We start from the raw sequence: 16,548 nt of genomic DNA, 5'->3' as shown, positions 1-16,548 counted from the left end.
GCGTTTAAGAGACCATTCGAATCCTCTCAGTGCACCGGATTCTACGTAAGATTAGAAATGGTTATACTTTGTGGCATTCATTAAGTTTTTCTACTTTAGATTTGTTTCCAACTATCGCCTAAACAAGTACGCTTTTTTAGAAGTGCTGAATGAAGTAAAATCTTTCGTCAAGGAAACGTCCATACCTATTTTATTAAAGCTGGCAGCAAGTCTTAGGTTTTTCGCAGAAGGTTCCTATCAACGTTCCGTCGGAAAGGATACAGATATTGCTATGGGTAGAAGCACAGTCTCAAAAATATTATCCGAAATGATCAATGCTTTGGAAAATGTCCTAAGTGGATTAAGCTGAAAATGTCTGAAGAGGATTCTAGAAAATCAAAACTTCATTTTGTAGAAAAATTCGGTATTCCAGGAGTAATAGGGTGTATTGATGGAACACATGTGGCTCTGATTAAACCTTTTGAGAACGAGCATCTATTTTTTAACCGAAAAGGATTTTTTAGCATAAACGCAATGATTGTAAGAATGAATTTAAATTGTGTTTCTAAAATTTAAAATTTACTGCCTTTATTTTACAGATTTGTGATTTTGATATGATAATAAGAGCAGTAGATGCAACTCGGCCTGGTGCAAGCCATGACGCTTTCGTATTTAGTATGAGCAGTGCAAAACACTATTACCTATCGCAGTATGAAGCTGGTGACCGAGGGTCTTGGCTACTGGGAGATTCTGGTTTTGGTATAGAGCCATTTCTACTGACTCCATATAGAAACCCAGGCCCAAGATCGGCAGAAGATTTGACCAGCAGCATGCAAAAGCACGTAACATCGTTGAGCGTGTTATAGGAGTATTAAAAAGTCGGTTTCGTTGTTTGAAAACTACCCTGCCATATACGCCGCAAAAGGTAGTGAAGATAATAAATGTTTGTTGCGCACTACATAACATATGTAGGAGTAATCAAATAGATGACATTGAAACAGAAACCGTATTAGAAAACAATCCAATTGATGAGGAAATTGCTGAAAATGAGGAAAAAAGTAGTTTATATAGTGTTGGCAGAAATATAAGAGACTCTATTGCTAGAAATTTAATATTATGAAACATAAAATTTATTCATATTAAAAGTAAATATATACATAACAGTTCAATAAGATTCTTTTATATTTATCTTTTAGTCTCTATCTCAAGCATTTTAGTTTTAATATTAACTGTTTCCTGTTGGAACTGCTCTATTTTGAAGTAATGTCTTTGCTTTTGCTCTATACTTTGAGTCTTCAAGCGATTTTGCTCTGCCAGCAATTCATTTTGTTTCTCAACAGCACGACGAAGTCGTCGAATCTCTTCCCTTTCATCTTCCTGCGATTTTGCAATCTTGTGTTGGTTTTCGCAAATGTTATCTAAAGTGGTGGATATTTTCTCCATACAACTAGATTGCGTTGCCATACACGACTGAAGGCTGTCCTGCGTTGACACTCGTGGCCTTTTTGCAGCTCTCGGGGTAGCCACCGCTTCCCTACTTGTTTGGGGACGTTCTTCCTCAGATTCGATAGCGCTATTATTTTCTTCTGTCCCAAAGCTTCTAGAATGGCTTATGCCCTCAACGGCTGCAAAAATTCCACAAGTTCTTGCAACACATTCTTCGTTGCTCGTCAGTACATGCTTATTAAAGGGTCCACCTCCTGTTGCCCTCGATTCTAGATTGTTATGGGCAACCTTTTTCCGAATGCACCCCTTCCAGTCAGACCATATCTTGAAAAAAGACAACTCAAAAATATTTATTTTAATATTTGACTAAATACTTACTTTTTTCCATCCATTAACATCTTTTTGGGGCGGCCCTTCTGCATTTAGCAGCGTCGTTAGCTCTTTCCACTTTTCCTCAACAGCAACTCTGTCGCCCTTCGAAAAATTCTTCGCCAAATCTGGATGAGATTCCATAAACTCGACTAAAATTAGCTCTTGTTTGGAGTTCTTGTGTTTTCCCCTAAACGTTTTTGAATATATTTTAAATATTTTAAATAAACACTTTTATTTACATAAATATATGCAGCTATTTTGAGTAAATACTCACATTTTGATAAATTTATTTCAACAAACAGTTTATAAGAATGCCACAAACCGCTAACGTTTAAGTTGCCGAAAATTTAACTGGAAAATTTTAACGATTTCGATTTCCAGAACAGGGTGACAAAACGATTTGCTGATGTTCGAAAAAAAAAACGAAAACGGAACGATTTGCAGGACATGTCAAACGATTTGAAAACGGGAAATGCGAAAATATTGTCCGAAAACGATTTGCAGAACATGCCTGAATAACTTACTTTTTATTTCTCTAAACATAGGTAGAGCCGAATGGGTTGGTGCGTGACTACCATTCGGAATTCACAGAGAGAACGTAGGTTCGAATCTCGGTGAAACACCAAAATTAAGAAAAACACCTTTCTAATAGCAGTCGCCCCTCGGCAGGCAATGGCAAGCCTCCGAGTGTTTTTCTGCCATGAAAAAGCTCCTCATAAAAAATATCTGCCGTTCGGAGTCGCCTTAAAACTGTAGGTCCCTCCATTTGTGGAACAACAAAAAGACGCACACCACAAATAGGAGGAGGAGCTCGGCTAAACACCCAAAAAGGGTGTTCGCGCCAATTATGTATGTATGTATGAACATAGGTAGAGTGTTATTTTTAGCTGCTTGAGAACTATCGATATCGATAACTATGGTTTGATAGCTGAGAATGATAAAGTATGTTGAAAGAATGTTGTTCGATTCAGTAATACTGGTCATCATGAATCGTTCAAGACCAGAACAATGCTTCCAAATTGTGGAAATTTACTTTGAAAAAAAAAATTATTTATCCGCGCAGTTCATAGGACACTTCGTCTATCTAGCGGCATCATTAGTCCTTATTTCGTTCGAAATGAGGAAAAAGCTATCGTTCCGGTGAATGGCGATCCCTGCTGACTTAACTTTTGTATCGAAAAATTATTCAGCCAAACATCGATACAATTCTGTTTTGTATTATAATTTTAAGAACTCGATCTTTAAAAAAAAAACACCCGATATAAGTTCAATTTTCATTAAAAAAGCTAATTTAAATTGAAAACTGTAATTAAAATAAAACTCGATACTCATTCTTAGTCCGTTTAATATATAAAATAAAACTACAACTATTTTTGAGAAAGTAGCACCGGCTGCGATAGAGTTAAGTGTTAGAAAATACATTTAATTGATGTACACAAATGCCTAAGTAAACGTCATTCCATCATTTTCAACTTCCATTATATGGAAGCACTTTGAAGTTGTTTCACAAAAATTCTTGCGGTTAAATCAATTTCAATTAGGTTTAAAGAAAAAACAAATTTCACTCCCCTCCCGCAATTTACTTATTGTAGCAAATACATACATACATACATAAGAATTGCAAACAGACAAGTGTAAGCAGTGCAAACTTTCTCACACAGCTGGCAGCTGACTGTGTACACATAATATTAAACAACAAAAAAAAAAACAAAAACCAGCTGCCCCACCAAAACCAATGACTTGGGTCAGGTGTGTAATTTTTTATTATTATCTTCTTCTATGCTTTGTTACACACACTCTCAAACGTAGAAAAATACCCACAAGAAAAATGAACTAATTGAAATTGCGTGTGAGCCAAACATTGCGTTAGCCTGAGTTTTATCACAGCGGTGCTCTGCTGCATGCAATTTTTGCTGACTTGACATACATAAATAGGTCATGAAAGAATCAGATATTATTTCATTAAACTAAACCGTTCTTTGGAGGCTTTGGAGTTGTGCTTAAGCTAGTAGTGTCTAGTCTTCATTGATGATTAGAAAGTTGATGCAGTTACCCCACTCTTTAAAAATGGCAATAAAAATAATGTGCGTAACTGTAGGCCAATTTCAAAGCTCTTCACTACTTCAAAATTATTCGAAGTATTTATTAAAGCAAAATTATGCTTTGCTACCAGCATAGTTTTGTAGCTGGTCCTACGCTAGCCTGGTTGTTTTCAGTGAATATTCTATTGCATAACTTTCGTCTGGACTTCTACGTTGCATCTACAGTTATTTCTCCAAAGGCTTTGACACTGTGTCATAGAAATATTTTGAATAAACTGGGCTATCTTGGCTTTCACTCGGTTTTCCTTCTATGGTTAAAATCTTATCTGAGTGAAAGGAGTTGCCTCGTTACAATTGGGACGTCCTACTTTTCGTCTTATTTTATAGTATATTAACAGATGTTTTTTATGGCACCTTTTATATGCAGGCAACTTAGAAATGTTTGCCTCAATAAGAAACACAGAGGATGTGCATAAGCTCGAGGCTGCCCTTAATGAACTCGTTTCCTGGTGTAGATATTCATTTATCTCATTAAATTTAAAAAAATGTTTTCCAGTCACTTACTCTAAATCGTGTTTTATTCCACATCGTCGTATAATATCTCTAATAAGATCCTCAAATCTGTGGATGAGATTAAAGACCATGGAGTAATTTTTGCCTCTAATTTTTCATTCTAAAATCAAATCAAATTATATTATCATATCAAAATCACACCCGATCTTGGGCTTTGCTAGACATAATAGTTAAAATTTCTCGAGCCACAATGGAATACGATTTTGGTCAAGGTTGGAATATAGGTATATCATTTATGTAGAAAACTTATAACCAATTTGTTATTACAAGAATGGAACGGGTAAAAAAGATGTTTCTGAAATTTGCTTTAAGATCTTTACATTTTCTGTCAAATTTCCGCTCATAGCGCGCGCTTGTTATTAATTAGATCAAAGGCGCCTAGTGCTTTTTTTGTTTTAATTTAATTCAAGGTGCAATTGATTTTGCGTTTCTTTTGCAATGCATTAACTTTCTTATTGCGGCGAAAAGCCGCTCTAAGCTCTTCGCTTTTCATCTTAAGGTATTCAAAACAAATTTTGCGCCCGATGCACCTGCTGCTCGAACTCTACACGAGTTTAATGAGATTTTACAATTTCTAAAATTCGATTCTCTTCTTTGTTGAATGCGTCATTTAATTTGCTAATATAATTATTATTGTTTTTATCAAGTTGAATTTTAGTTTTGGCGCATTTTATTTGATATTAGCACTAACTCAATAGACAATAAGGCTATTGTGGTTTTGACTAGAAAATTAAACAAATAAATAAGGAAGTTCTTTACTTCTGTACTTTCCGTACACTACTTAATTCACTGAAATTCTCAATAGACATATACAATTTTTAATAGACCCGCCGCCGTGTGTTCGAAAACAATAAGCAGACCGCTCTCAACAACAACAAATGCATTCAACAAATAGAGTTTCCACAAATGACAAAAATCGCATCCTGCCAAGCCAGATGAATACGGTGATAGATGCAATGAATTTTGTGAGAAGTTCACTCACAATTCTTGACTCATGAGACGTTGCATCATCGTGTGAAAATAGCCAGCTCCCAATTTATGCACATTCAGCCTAAAAGCTCATCCAAATGTGACATTTAGAGGAATCTTCAGCGCCGTTTCATTGATTTCCACAGACGGTTTCGTATTACCTTTTAATGAAGTCACGCACTTCGTCGATTATTGCGTTGGGATAAACAATCATCGGCAGATGCTTTTCGATTATTTATCATTTTACTAGCTTTCATTTTCCCACACGAATGAATTTATGAAAGTAGTATTGTTTCCTGTATTCCCCGTATTCTTGCTGGGTAGACAAAAGTATCTGTGTGTGTGTTCGTATGTGAGTGTATTCTAATAACACGCCATTTAAGTGCTTTCTGTTGTTAATGTGCCACAATTGGTAGGGCAGGAGAAAACGGAAGGATCTGAGTAAACGAAGTAGAGGAGGAAATAAAAATCCAAAATAATGACACCAGCAGAGCGTTCCGGTAAATAATTTTAGTACTCATATAAACGCACAGACCTACATACACATATGCAAATGAAAGCCAATTCCATAATTAGTTGTTTCTATGTGTGAGACTTTTACCTATGTTACCTATGAAGTGAGACTTTTTTTTTTAATTTCAAACCTTTATTAAAAAAAAAAATGGTTACAAATTTAATGTTCAAAATAATAGCCATCGCTAGCGAGACATTTCTCTCATATCTCAGGCAATTTGTGGATGCCGCGCCAAAAAAATTGGCCGTCTTTGGCCGCAAATCAATCATCGAGCCATTTTTCGGCTTCTTCGTGAGAATTGAAGCGCTGCTCGGAAAGTGCGTGGCCTATTGATGCAAACAAATGATAATCGGAAGGCGCCTAGTTTGGTGAGTAAGCCGCATGCACCAGCGGTTCCCAATCGTACGTCTCCACCAATTCCCGGGTCGCTCTTGTTCGATGTGGCGGTGCATTGTCATCAAGAAAAATTACTTTGTGACGCTGATCGGCATATTCTGGGCGTTTTCGGTGTATAGCGCTGTTCAAATCGGCCAATTGTTGTTGGTAGCATGCACCGTCAACTGTTTCACCTGGTTTTAATAGCTCGTACCAAATCATACCACGCTGACCCAAGAAAACACACAGCATTGCCTTGCGGCCGAAGCAATTTGGTTTGGCCGTTATTTTTGGATTGTGGCCGGGTGGGCCATACGATCGTTTGCGCTTGGGATTGGAGAAATACACCCATTTTTCATCACCCGTAACGATTTGATGCAAAAAAGACTTTCTTTTGAACCGGGAGGACAGCGTTTCACAAGTGGTTTTTCGGTCCTCTTGCTGCTTTTCAGTCAGTTCATGTGGCACCCATCTTTCGACCTTTAAAATCATGCCCATGTCTTTCAAACGTTTGGAGATGGTTTTTTGGGCCACTCCCAACTGCTCTGCCATCATTTCTTGCGTTTGACCATCATCTTCATCCAACAATGCTTGCAATTCGGCGTCCTCAAACTTTTTCGTTGGCCGACCACGGTCCTCGTTCTCCACGCTAAAATCACCAGTTCGGAATTTTTCAAACCACCTGAAGCACTGTGCTCTACTTAGAGCATGTCCACCATAAGCAATTGAGAACAGAAAATCAGCGATGTCCGCAAATCGTAGTTTGAAGGCACGAAATTCGACATTTTTAAGAGCGACAAAAATGCATTGTTGTATGAAACGTAACAAACAATGAACTGAATATTGTTGACAGATGACAGACGAAAAAAAGGGAAGATTTAAAAATACTCCTATTGATGAATAGCTAAAAGTCTCATTTCATAGGTATCTACATATAAAAGAGTATTTATTTCATCGCGTATTTCCACCAATGCCTCTACCGTTACATTTGCCTTTGTCTTCACCTCGTCGTTTCCGCTTCCATAACACCCATGAATAATATTTTGCAACAGCATGACAATTTCATTCTTATATAGCTAAATAATAATGATTTATGACTATGTTTGCAAGTGCCAAGGCTACGGGAGCAACGAAGAAAACTACAGAAACAAAACGACAGGAAAAAGAGGTATAAGCCATCGTAATTTGGAAAATTATAAAACAAAAAATCACTATTTGCGCGCCATAAACCTTTTGACAGTAATTTAGAGTTATGACTGCAACCGATCGGTGCGCCTGAGCAACCGAAACGCGAAAAAGGCAATCAAATAAGTAGACAATCAAAAGCGTTGTAAACACATTTCGCTGCGAGTAATGCTAAGAAGAAGTCAATTGAAACGGCAAAGACTTCGGGTAGCAGATTTAAAAAGAAAAGGAAAATACATACATATGTACATTAGAGTGGGCCGAAAAACAATTTTTTTTTTTAGGATCGAATTCTAATAGTGCGGAAAAGTTGTACTGTTAGAGTAATAAAGTGTTTGCCAAATTTCAGCCCAATCGAGAGATGTCTTTTGTCGCCAGCAGAGGCCTCAAATATTGAAATTTCAGTTTAAATTCTGAACAATTTTAACTTTTTTGAAAATACTATGAAAATGAAAATGCCGGTATATGTTAAATACAAATTTTATATGAGAAGGCCCACCGAAACAATTTAATTCACTACACTCCACCCTGTTTGTTTGATCAAGCAATACGTTTATGGAGCTCCCAGTAGCTCGAAAGATATTATTTCGTATAAAAGCATTTCATTATAATCTTTTATCAAAAGTTTATATGACGACAATGGCATTAACCAAATTTTCCCTAAGACAAACGCTTAATTGCCCATTGTTTGGAAGTCCTAAAGATTTGCCAGATCATCAACTACCATTTTATGAAGATGTAATGAGATGTTGTTTTTTTCAAAGACGGGAACTAGGAGTAGAGTCAGGAGGAAACAGGGAGCCGGCCTTTCCGATCATAGACGGACAAGTTGCCAAGAAAATCTTTTGTAGTTATTTATAACAAGGCGTCTATGCCCACAGTTTCACATGCACGCGTAATATATAATACATGATAAATGAGTATCATAAAAAGTACAGAGAAATTAAAAAGGTATTTGCACATAGAAGTTCTGCTTTGAAAAAACGTGTTGATGACTTTCAGGCGATTGCTTCCCGACTTTTTAATATTTCAGCTTGTAAGTGTCAAGATTTTACAACTTGTTCATGTTCATAAAAAAAAAGTTCCTCAAAAAGAGCAAGACCGTATCGGAATAGTGGGCATACCTGAAACAAAGAAACTTATAGAAAGACAACGACCCCGCGATGAGATGACCAAGCAAATTACTACAAAAAAAATTGTGTAGTCCAGAAAACTATCCCTCTTGCTCTATGTTCGGCTGTAATATACCGGAAGTGAATGATGGTTCAGAAAGTGACACCTCTAATACTGATCCTAGTCAGCCGAACTTATTCATTCGTTTTGATTTCTCTTATAATAAAAACAAAATTAGACGCGAGAAAAACCTAGTGCGCCGCGAAATATAACTCAAAGATCGTGTCAATGCCGTTACTCCAAAGGCACTATATTTTGATGGTCGAAAAGTTGGGACATATATTCAGGTCAAAAGAGGAAACAAATTCTACCGTCAAGTGATCAAAGAAGAACATATTTCGATTTTATCTGAGCCTGGATCGCAATATTTAGCTCACGTTACACCGAAATCAGGCAGCGCTGTGGATATTACAGACAGCATTTATGAAGCGGTTATGTTGTTGTTGTTGTTGTAGCAGCATAAACATTCCCCATACTTACATACGGTGAATGCTGCTGGGGTGACAGTCCTTGGCCGGATATAAATCCGGGTCGTTTCGGTAACGTAGAACCGACTGTCGTGGAAACGATGAAGCCATGAAGCGGTTATGAAAGAGGATGGTTTCGATGAATTAACAATAGTAGGTTGTGATGGAACCGCAGTTAATACCGGACCAAAAGGAGAGATCTTAAGATGTCTGGAGGATAAACTGGGACGTTCGCTTCAGTGGTCTATATGCCTCCTCCATTTCTATGAACTACCATTTCGAAGTATTTTCCAGTTCATAGATGGTATCACTTTTGGGCCGAAATTGCCTCAAAACTAAACGGTTGCGAAAAACTTGAAGTGGTGAAACATGCACCTATTAATTGTGAATTGCCCGACATCTTAACTATGGATCTCAGCAAAGATCAAAAGTATTTGCTGGAAATATCAAAGGGAATCCAAAGAGGTACTTGCCCATCGCAACTTATATTTTGTGATCCTGGTCGAATCAACTACGCTCGCTGGCTTACGCGTGCTAATAGAATTTTGCGTTTGCATATTTCAACAGTTCGATCTTCAGCTAAGCTCTTTAAAATACGAAATAATAGCTCTCTTGAAAGCGGGCCAAGGCTCCTGTTTGAAACTCTCAGACGGACTCGGTACCTCGCACCTAAATATTTAGATGTTGTTAACGTTTCTATTTCTCGGAACGCATATTTTACTCTCACGGAAAAAATCCTTTTAACAATGATGACCGATGATGCTCTCGCAAAAATTTTGCAAGCGCGAAATAGTTTACTACATGCAGTGCACTCTACCCAATCTCGATTTTGATGCTGACGATTACAGCAAAATGATAAACTGGTCTTCGGTAAATATAATCTCTGCCCCGTTCTAAAGAACATAACAAATGAAATTCTTACGGAGATTTTATCATCCAACAATGCGTATGAGAATTGGGCGTTCTCTAAATATCCATGCCACACACTTGCGGTGGAGCGAATGGTGAGACTCGTTACTGAAGCATCGCTTCAAGTATGCGGAAGTGACGCTCGGTATGGATTCATTCGGTGTACTTTAGCATCCCGTCAAACTATGCCTCAGTTTGAAAACAAAACTATTGCTTTACGTTTAAAAAACGCAGAGTTTCTTGAAATACTTTTTATTTTATAATTTTTTATCAATATTGCAAAATGTAGACAAAAAGAAAAAACATTGATAAACATGAAATGAATTATAGCTTTAAGTTTAAAAACTAGCAGTGTTTTCTTGAAATGCCTTTTACTTTATTATTTTTTTATAATATTACAAGACATGAAAAAAAGAACAAAACCAGTTAAAAAAAAAAATAAATAAAAAAAAAAAAAAAAATAAAAATTAAAAAATAAATAAAAATTAAAAAAAAAGAAGAAAACACAAAAAAATAGGAACCCAAGGTCCAGCAACATCCACCTAGTGGGTTCTGGGCTACAAAAATATTTATGTACTCGTATTTTCGCAATAAAAAGTCGGCACAAAGCTGCACAATCAACAACGTTTTATTATTATTTTATAGTGTACGGGTGCTTAATCTTGGTTAAATTTATGTCTAATTAGTTTATCCTTATTTTTGGTATGAAATGTCCTCCGGAATGTATGCATAGAGAAAAAAAAATATCCTGAAAAAATAAAACTTTTCAGAATATCCACTGAAATTTCAATATTTGAGGCCTCTGCTGGCGACAGAAGATATCGTTCGATTGGGCTGAAATTTGGCGCACACTTTATTACTCTAACAGTGCAACTTTTCCGCACTATTAGAATTCGATCCTAAAAAGAACATTTTTTTCGGCCCACTCTGATGTACATAGCTAGAACGAGGTAGAAAAACTTGGTCAATGTTCAATTCCTTCCATAAAAACCAATCGCAACTACGTTACGACAATTAAATCTCTACCACATTCCAAGCCAAGCACAAATACTCGTATTTATGAATTTCACACTATCATCATACACACACACACACTGCCTTGGTTATGCTTTGGAGACTTCGGCCTACTCACTGAGTTACGAAGTAAAAGCAGTCACCAACAAACAACCTTATAAACCTTGCCGGAAAGCAACAGTGAATGGGGTCATATGGGTTGCTCTAAAGACAATCGCCAGTTAAAACAGAAAAATACTTGCACAATAACCAAAAATTAGGAGAAGGTAAGGAAATATGCCTGTGGAGAGCGCAATAATCTGGTCGAAGTTTTTTAGCAAATTCGCTCAAAAATTCACTTCAACCTACTCAGGACATTATGAGTGCAAGAGTAGTAAAAATTTCGCACTCCATTTGGCTGAGTGAGAGAGAAGCGGAGAGTGTGAAAGTTGCGCTGTTGCGCAGTAAAGAGCTACCAAGGCATTGCGATTAATTTTCCATGTAGGGGAATTTTTTTTCACAGAGCGCAAACATTCTTTTAGAATATTCTCTAACCGACACATTTACTCTCGACTAGAAATAATTGGTTAGCGAACTGCATTACTTTTATGTTACTATTTTCCTTGTATATGCTTTGCCAACTTTTGCAAAGATACAGACGAAGGCATTGACATTGCAGATATATTGTACGTAATATGCATGAATAGTCGAAATTTCTCTTTGAAGGCCGAAAGTTAAGTGAGTGGGTCAAAATTAGGCGGCGCATAATTTCTTGAAGACAGTGTAAGTAGTGGCAACATTTATTTTCGAAATATCAAAAAATAACATTAATGGATTGATTTAAATTTAATAGAATTTGGACAAAAATAATTTTAGCCTGATATTTATGAAGATATTATATACATACATACTGCCATGAAAAAGCTCCTCATAAAAATATCTGCCGTTCGGAGTCGGCTCAAAACTGTAGGTCTCTCCATTTGTGGAACAACGTCAAGACGCACTCCACAAATAGGAGGAGGAGCTCGGCCAAACAACCAAAAATGGTGTACGCGCCAATTATGTATATATATACATACATAGTTGTTTCACATTTTTAATGACTCAAAAATACATACATACGAAGAACTAATCTTTCTTTCAATTGTAGTCAGCCCGCCAGCTCAATGGTCAGCATTTGATTCAGATCTGAAACTATCGATGGTAAAAAACGTCCATAGTTGACGATAGTTTAACATTCAATAAATAGTTTTCGACACGGTAAAGAAATGGTTTGTAAATTCAATTAAAGAGGCGTTGCTTTATGTAAGCACTTGGAACAGAAAGCGGTTTTTGAGAGTTACTTAGCCACTCGTGAATTCAAAGGTCGTAGAACTATTAAATGGTCAAATGTGTTTCCAAACTCAATAAATATTTTACTTTGCTTAGAATTTTTATTCTGAAAATAATAAAATGTATGGAGGAGGAATTTATTTGCCGTCTCTTACTTGCTCACATTTTGTTGATTAGAATAGTTTTAACTGGTCTGTTTGACCCTGAAACAGAAATTTTATTTTTAAGTGTATGTGTTTATTTTCCTGGCAATAATTGGATCTGACTTTTTTTTACAGAATTTCCATGTACCTACGTGCTCTGAGGAATAAATTAAGATGAAAATATTTGAATAATTAGAGAAGTTATGATTACTATATTTGAAGGCAATGCAGCAGGAGAGCGCAGAAGATTTTTCCATTTATGTGTTTTTCTCAAAAAGTGTTTCACAAAAACCACAATTTTCAAGGAATTAAGCATGACAACTCTAACAGTTTTGAACAGATTGACCAAAAACTTGGTACCATCCTCGTAAGCACATTGTACATCGAGCGAAGTAGAGTATTTTTTTATTTGGTTAATTTAGAAGATGTTCATTAAAAAAATATATAAATTTAAAATAACTGAATAAATAATAAAATGTATATAATTTTTTTTAACTACATTTCTCAGCAAAAAAAAAGAAAAAATGTTGAAGTACTGATAATAGCATAATTTTTTTCACAAATTACCGTAACTAATCTATCAGATTTTAAAACAAAACCTTACTTACTTATTTTAGGCGAAAATTGTGGTGTAGCCGTTTATCTCAGCCAGTTAAAAGTTTGCTATTCTTGTAGGTATTTTTAATATATAATATAAAAAATTAGTTCTTAACATAAAAATGAATAAAAATTAAAGATCCAATAGGCTGGTAAGAAAAAATTATTATTTAAACTATCTATTTTTCATAGACGAGATCTCTGTGCCGGCAGAAACTACTACATCTGCGAGTGCTGAGAACTTAAAACTAGCAAACAAGTTATTCCATGAAAAGCGGGTACAATGGGCGATATCAACATTCAGCCCATACAAATCTCCTGGTCCTGATGGGATATTCCCCTGTCTTTTACAGCAGGGTGCACACCATATTATCCCTAATTTGACCAGACTATACAAAGCAAGCTTACTGCTAGGATATTTACGTACAAAATGGGCTGAGGTTAAGGTTGTATTTATTCCAAAGGTAGGGAAAACCCCCGAACAATTGCCTAAATCATACAGACCAATTAGTCTCACCTCATTTTTCCTTAAAACAATGGAAAATATAGTTGATCAGTATATTAGGGAAAACAATCTAGCTAACTTCCCACTGCATCGACTTCAATTTGCCTATCAACAGGGAAAATCCACTGAGACTGTAATACACAGCCTGGTAACAGTTATTGAAAAGGCTATTGAGTCCAAACAGATAGCTCTATGTGCATTTATTGACATATCAGGGGCTTTTGATAACACTTCCTATGAGGCACATCCCTATATCTAAAGGAGGTATCTGAACCCATCACTAGATGGATAATATTCATGCTGAAATATAGGACGATCAGCACCGAACAAGGAGGAACAATCAAATCTATTAAAGCCACAAGAGGTTGCCCTAAAGGAGGCGTACTCTCTCCTCTTTTGTGGACTCTAGTCATAGATGAACTTCTCCACAAACTGAATAACCTAGGATTTCACACTCAGGGCTACGCTGACGACCTAGTAGTTTATGTATTAGGCTGGCATAAGGAAACCATTTCGGATCGCATGCAGCAAGCCCTTACAATAATAAACAAATGGTGCACGGAAAAAGGGATTTCCATTAACCCATCCTAAACAACACTTGTACCGTTTACTAGGAGAAGGAACATAAATCTCAAATGTCCGACCCTTAATGGAACATCACTTCAACTCTCGACAGAAGCGAACTATCTTGGCGTCAGTCTTGACAAAACGCTTACGTGGGATTCCCATATTGAGAGAGTTACTTCAACAGCCACAAGGGCATTCTTTGCCTGCACAAGGCTTTTTGGTGAGACATGGGGACTAAACCCTAGAATGACCTTCTGGACATTCACCACAGTTGTGAAACCCATAGACACTTATGCATCCTTAGCATGGTGGCCCAAGGTCAAGCAAAGAAAGGCAGCAAACGAATTAAACAAACTGCATCGCCTGATATGTGTTGGTATTACAGGGGCTATGAAAACATGTCCCACGGATGCATTGGGTGTGCTTCTGAACATACCACCGCTTCCAATTCTAATTGAAAGGGAAGCTCGCTCGAGTGCCTTAAGATTAAAAGGTATATCTGAACCTGAAAGTGGGGATATGAAAGGATATTTAAAAATCTTAGAAGACTTCTTACATAGTCCCATTCTTCATAGGGATGATATACTATCACCCAAACCAATACTCTTCAGGAACTTCCAAGTTATAATTAATGAACGAACAGACTGGAGAACTAACTCTATCACTTTCAAACCTGGCTCCCAGCTATGGTTTACTGATGGGTCCAAATTGGAAAATGGTAGAACAGGGGCAGGAATCAATGGGCCTAAATTCAAAAAATCGATTCCGATGGGATTCTGCCCAACAATATTCCAGGCAGAAATACATGCCATCGAAATATGTATGAGAGAATGCCTTAGCAGGAAAATAATGAGGTACTCACATCTAAACGGCTCTAAAAGCCCTTCTATGAACAACTATCACCTCCAAATTGGCAAATGATTGCCTAAACCTTCTCAACACGTTAGGGAACCTCAACATAGTAACACTAGGCTGGATTCCGGGACATGAAGGACATGAGGGAAATGAAATGGCTGATGACCTTGCAAAACAAGGAGCAAATATGCAACTTACTGGTCCTGAGCCTTTCTGTGGACTCACAAAAGGCCACATTAATGAATTCCTTAGGAAATGGGAAGAAAGAAAACTTGCTGCACACTGGCTAAACTGTGCCTGGTCAGCGTCAAGCCAAACTATTCCTAAGTCCCAACAAAGGAATATCTGACAAGCGTCTCTCACTAAGCAGAGTAGATCTGCGTCTTTTAACAGGATATCTTACAGGTCACTGCAGCCTGAGGTATCATCTAAATAATATTGGTCTATCTGAGACCAATGTCTGCCGCTTTTGCGAAATGGACATAGAAAGCTCAGAGCATGTGCTTTGTGAATGTCCTGCGTTGGGCAGACAGAGACTTCATCACCTTGGTGGTATCGTAGTATCTCCATGCAATCTTTGGAACAACAAACCCAAAATTGTGCTAAAATTTTTAAAAACCCCAAAACTCTAGGGTTACAGAATAGGCCTTTTACAATAGATCAGCTCTGGTCGCAGTACGTAATGGCCTTCTAATAATAATAACAATAATAGGTTGAACAACACTAAATTTCAAATAAAAACACTTGTATTTTAAAAATTTCAGCATTGTTTACACTTTCATACATATTTTCGAATCAAAGCAGATTTATTAAAAAAAAGAATAATAATAATACTTCATGCATAAGTACTTATGTGCATATATACTTCCTATAACTTAACAGTGATCAGCGCAAAGAAGTTTTTTTAAACTATAGTAAACTAACAAATACATACATGCGTGCTTGTGAAGATTAAATTATTGCAGTTAATGCGTGAGCCTTACACTGTAGCTGCTTTACGGGTTATGTAACATTTTTTGTAGACAGGCTTTCGTCAGCAACTCAACAGCAAGTCAAATACACTTTCGCACACTTGGTTGTTTACATGTTGCTTATACGTCATGTACAACGCAAACAGCACAGCCGAATACGCAAACTATTCCATATGCAAACATTTGTACATACTTATATACTCACATAAATATGTGCTTATTGAACTTGGGAACCGTACTAGGTTCAAACTAAACATGAACACTGCTATTGCTGTTATTTTTGGTACACAGCGAGACACATAACGACGATGGGTATGAGAACATAATTAAATGTATGTATAAAACGGTTCAGTGCATGTAAAGGGTCTTCCCGTAAGGTCGAGTGAAAAAAAACAAGTTCTGTGTGAGGCATTACCGAAAATCTTATTTATTTGGAAGGCCCCTGTGTATGGAAAGTGACATCTTTGCATCACCTGCGAGATATAAGCCCGCACTCAAGCCTCACATGCAGAATATCCATATTGTTGCAGAAATGCATCAAGCTCCGCTGGGACGGTGTAGTTATTGTTCATCATAGTCTA

General features: G+C 36.9%; 2 protein-coding genes across 2 annotated transcripts; one reads left to right on the top strand and one right to left on the bottom strand.

Moving 5' to 3' along the window:
* Positions 1 to 343: 343 nt before the first annotated feature.
* On the top strand, positions 344 to 845 carry LOC129238284 (putative nuclease HARBI1). Its single transcript, XM_054873322.1, has 2 exons — positions 344 to 519; positions 579 to 845. Exons 1-2 carry the CDS (start codon positions 352 to 354, stop codon positions 843 to 845), a joined length of 435 nt encoding a protein of 144 aa, XP_054729297.1. The 5' UTR covers positions 344 to 351.
* Positions 846 to 957: 112 nt separating this feature from the next.
* On the bottom strand, positions 958 to 1,946 carry LOC129238283 (uncharacterized). The gene is made up of 3 exons (XM_054873321.1): positions 1,804 to 1,946; positions 1,266 to 1,749; positions 958 to 1,019 (listed from the first exon to the last, which is right to left on the bottom strand). Exons 1-3 carry the CDS (start codon positions 1,936 to 1,938, stop codon positions 958 to 960), a joined length of 681 nt encoding a protein of 226 aa, XP_054729296.1. The 5' UTR covers positions 1,939 to 1,946.
* Positions 1,947 to 16,548: the final 14,602 nt, after the last annotated feature.

Source organism: Anastrepha obliqua, chromosome 2, assembly GCF_027943255.1.
Source record: "Anastrepha obliqua isolate idAnaObli1 chromosome 2, idAnaObli1_1.0, whole genome shotgun sequence".
In the NCBI taxonomy this organism is placed as follows: Eukaryota; Metazoa; Arthropoda; class Insecta; order Diptera; family Tephritidae; genus Anastrepha; species Anastrepha obliqua.
This window is presented reverse-complemented; position numbering and strand designations above follow the sequence as displayed.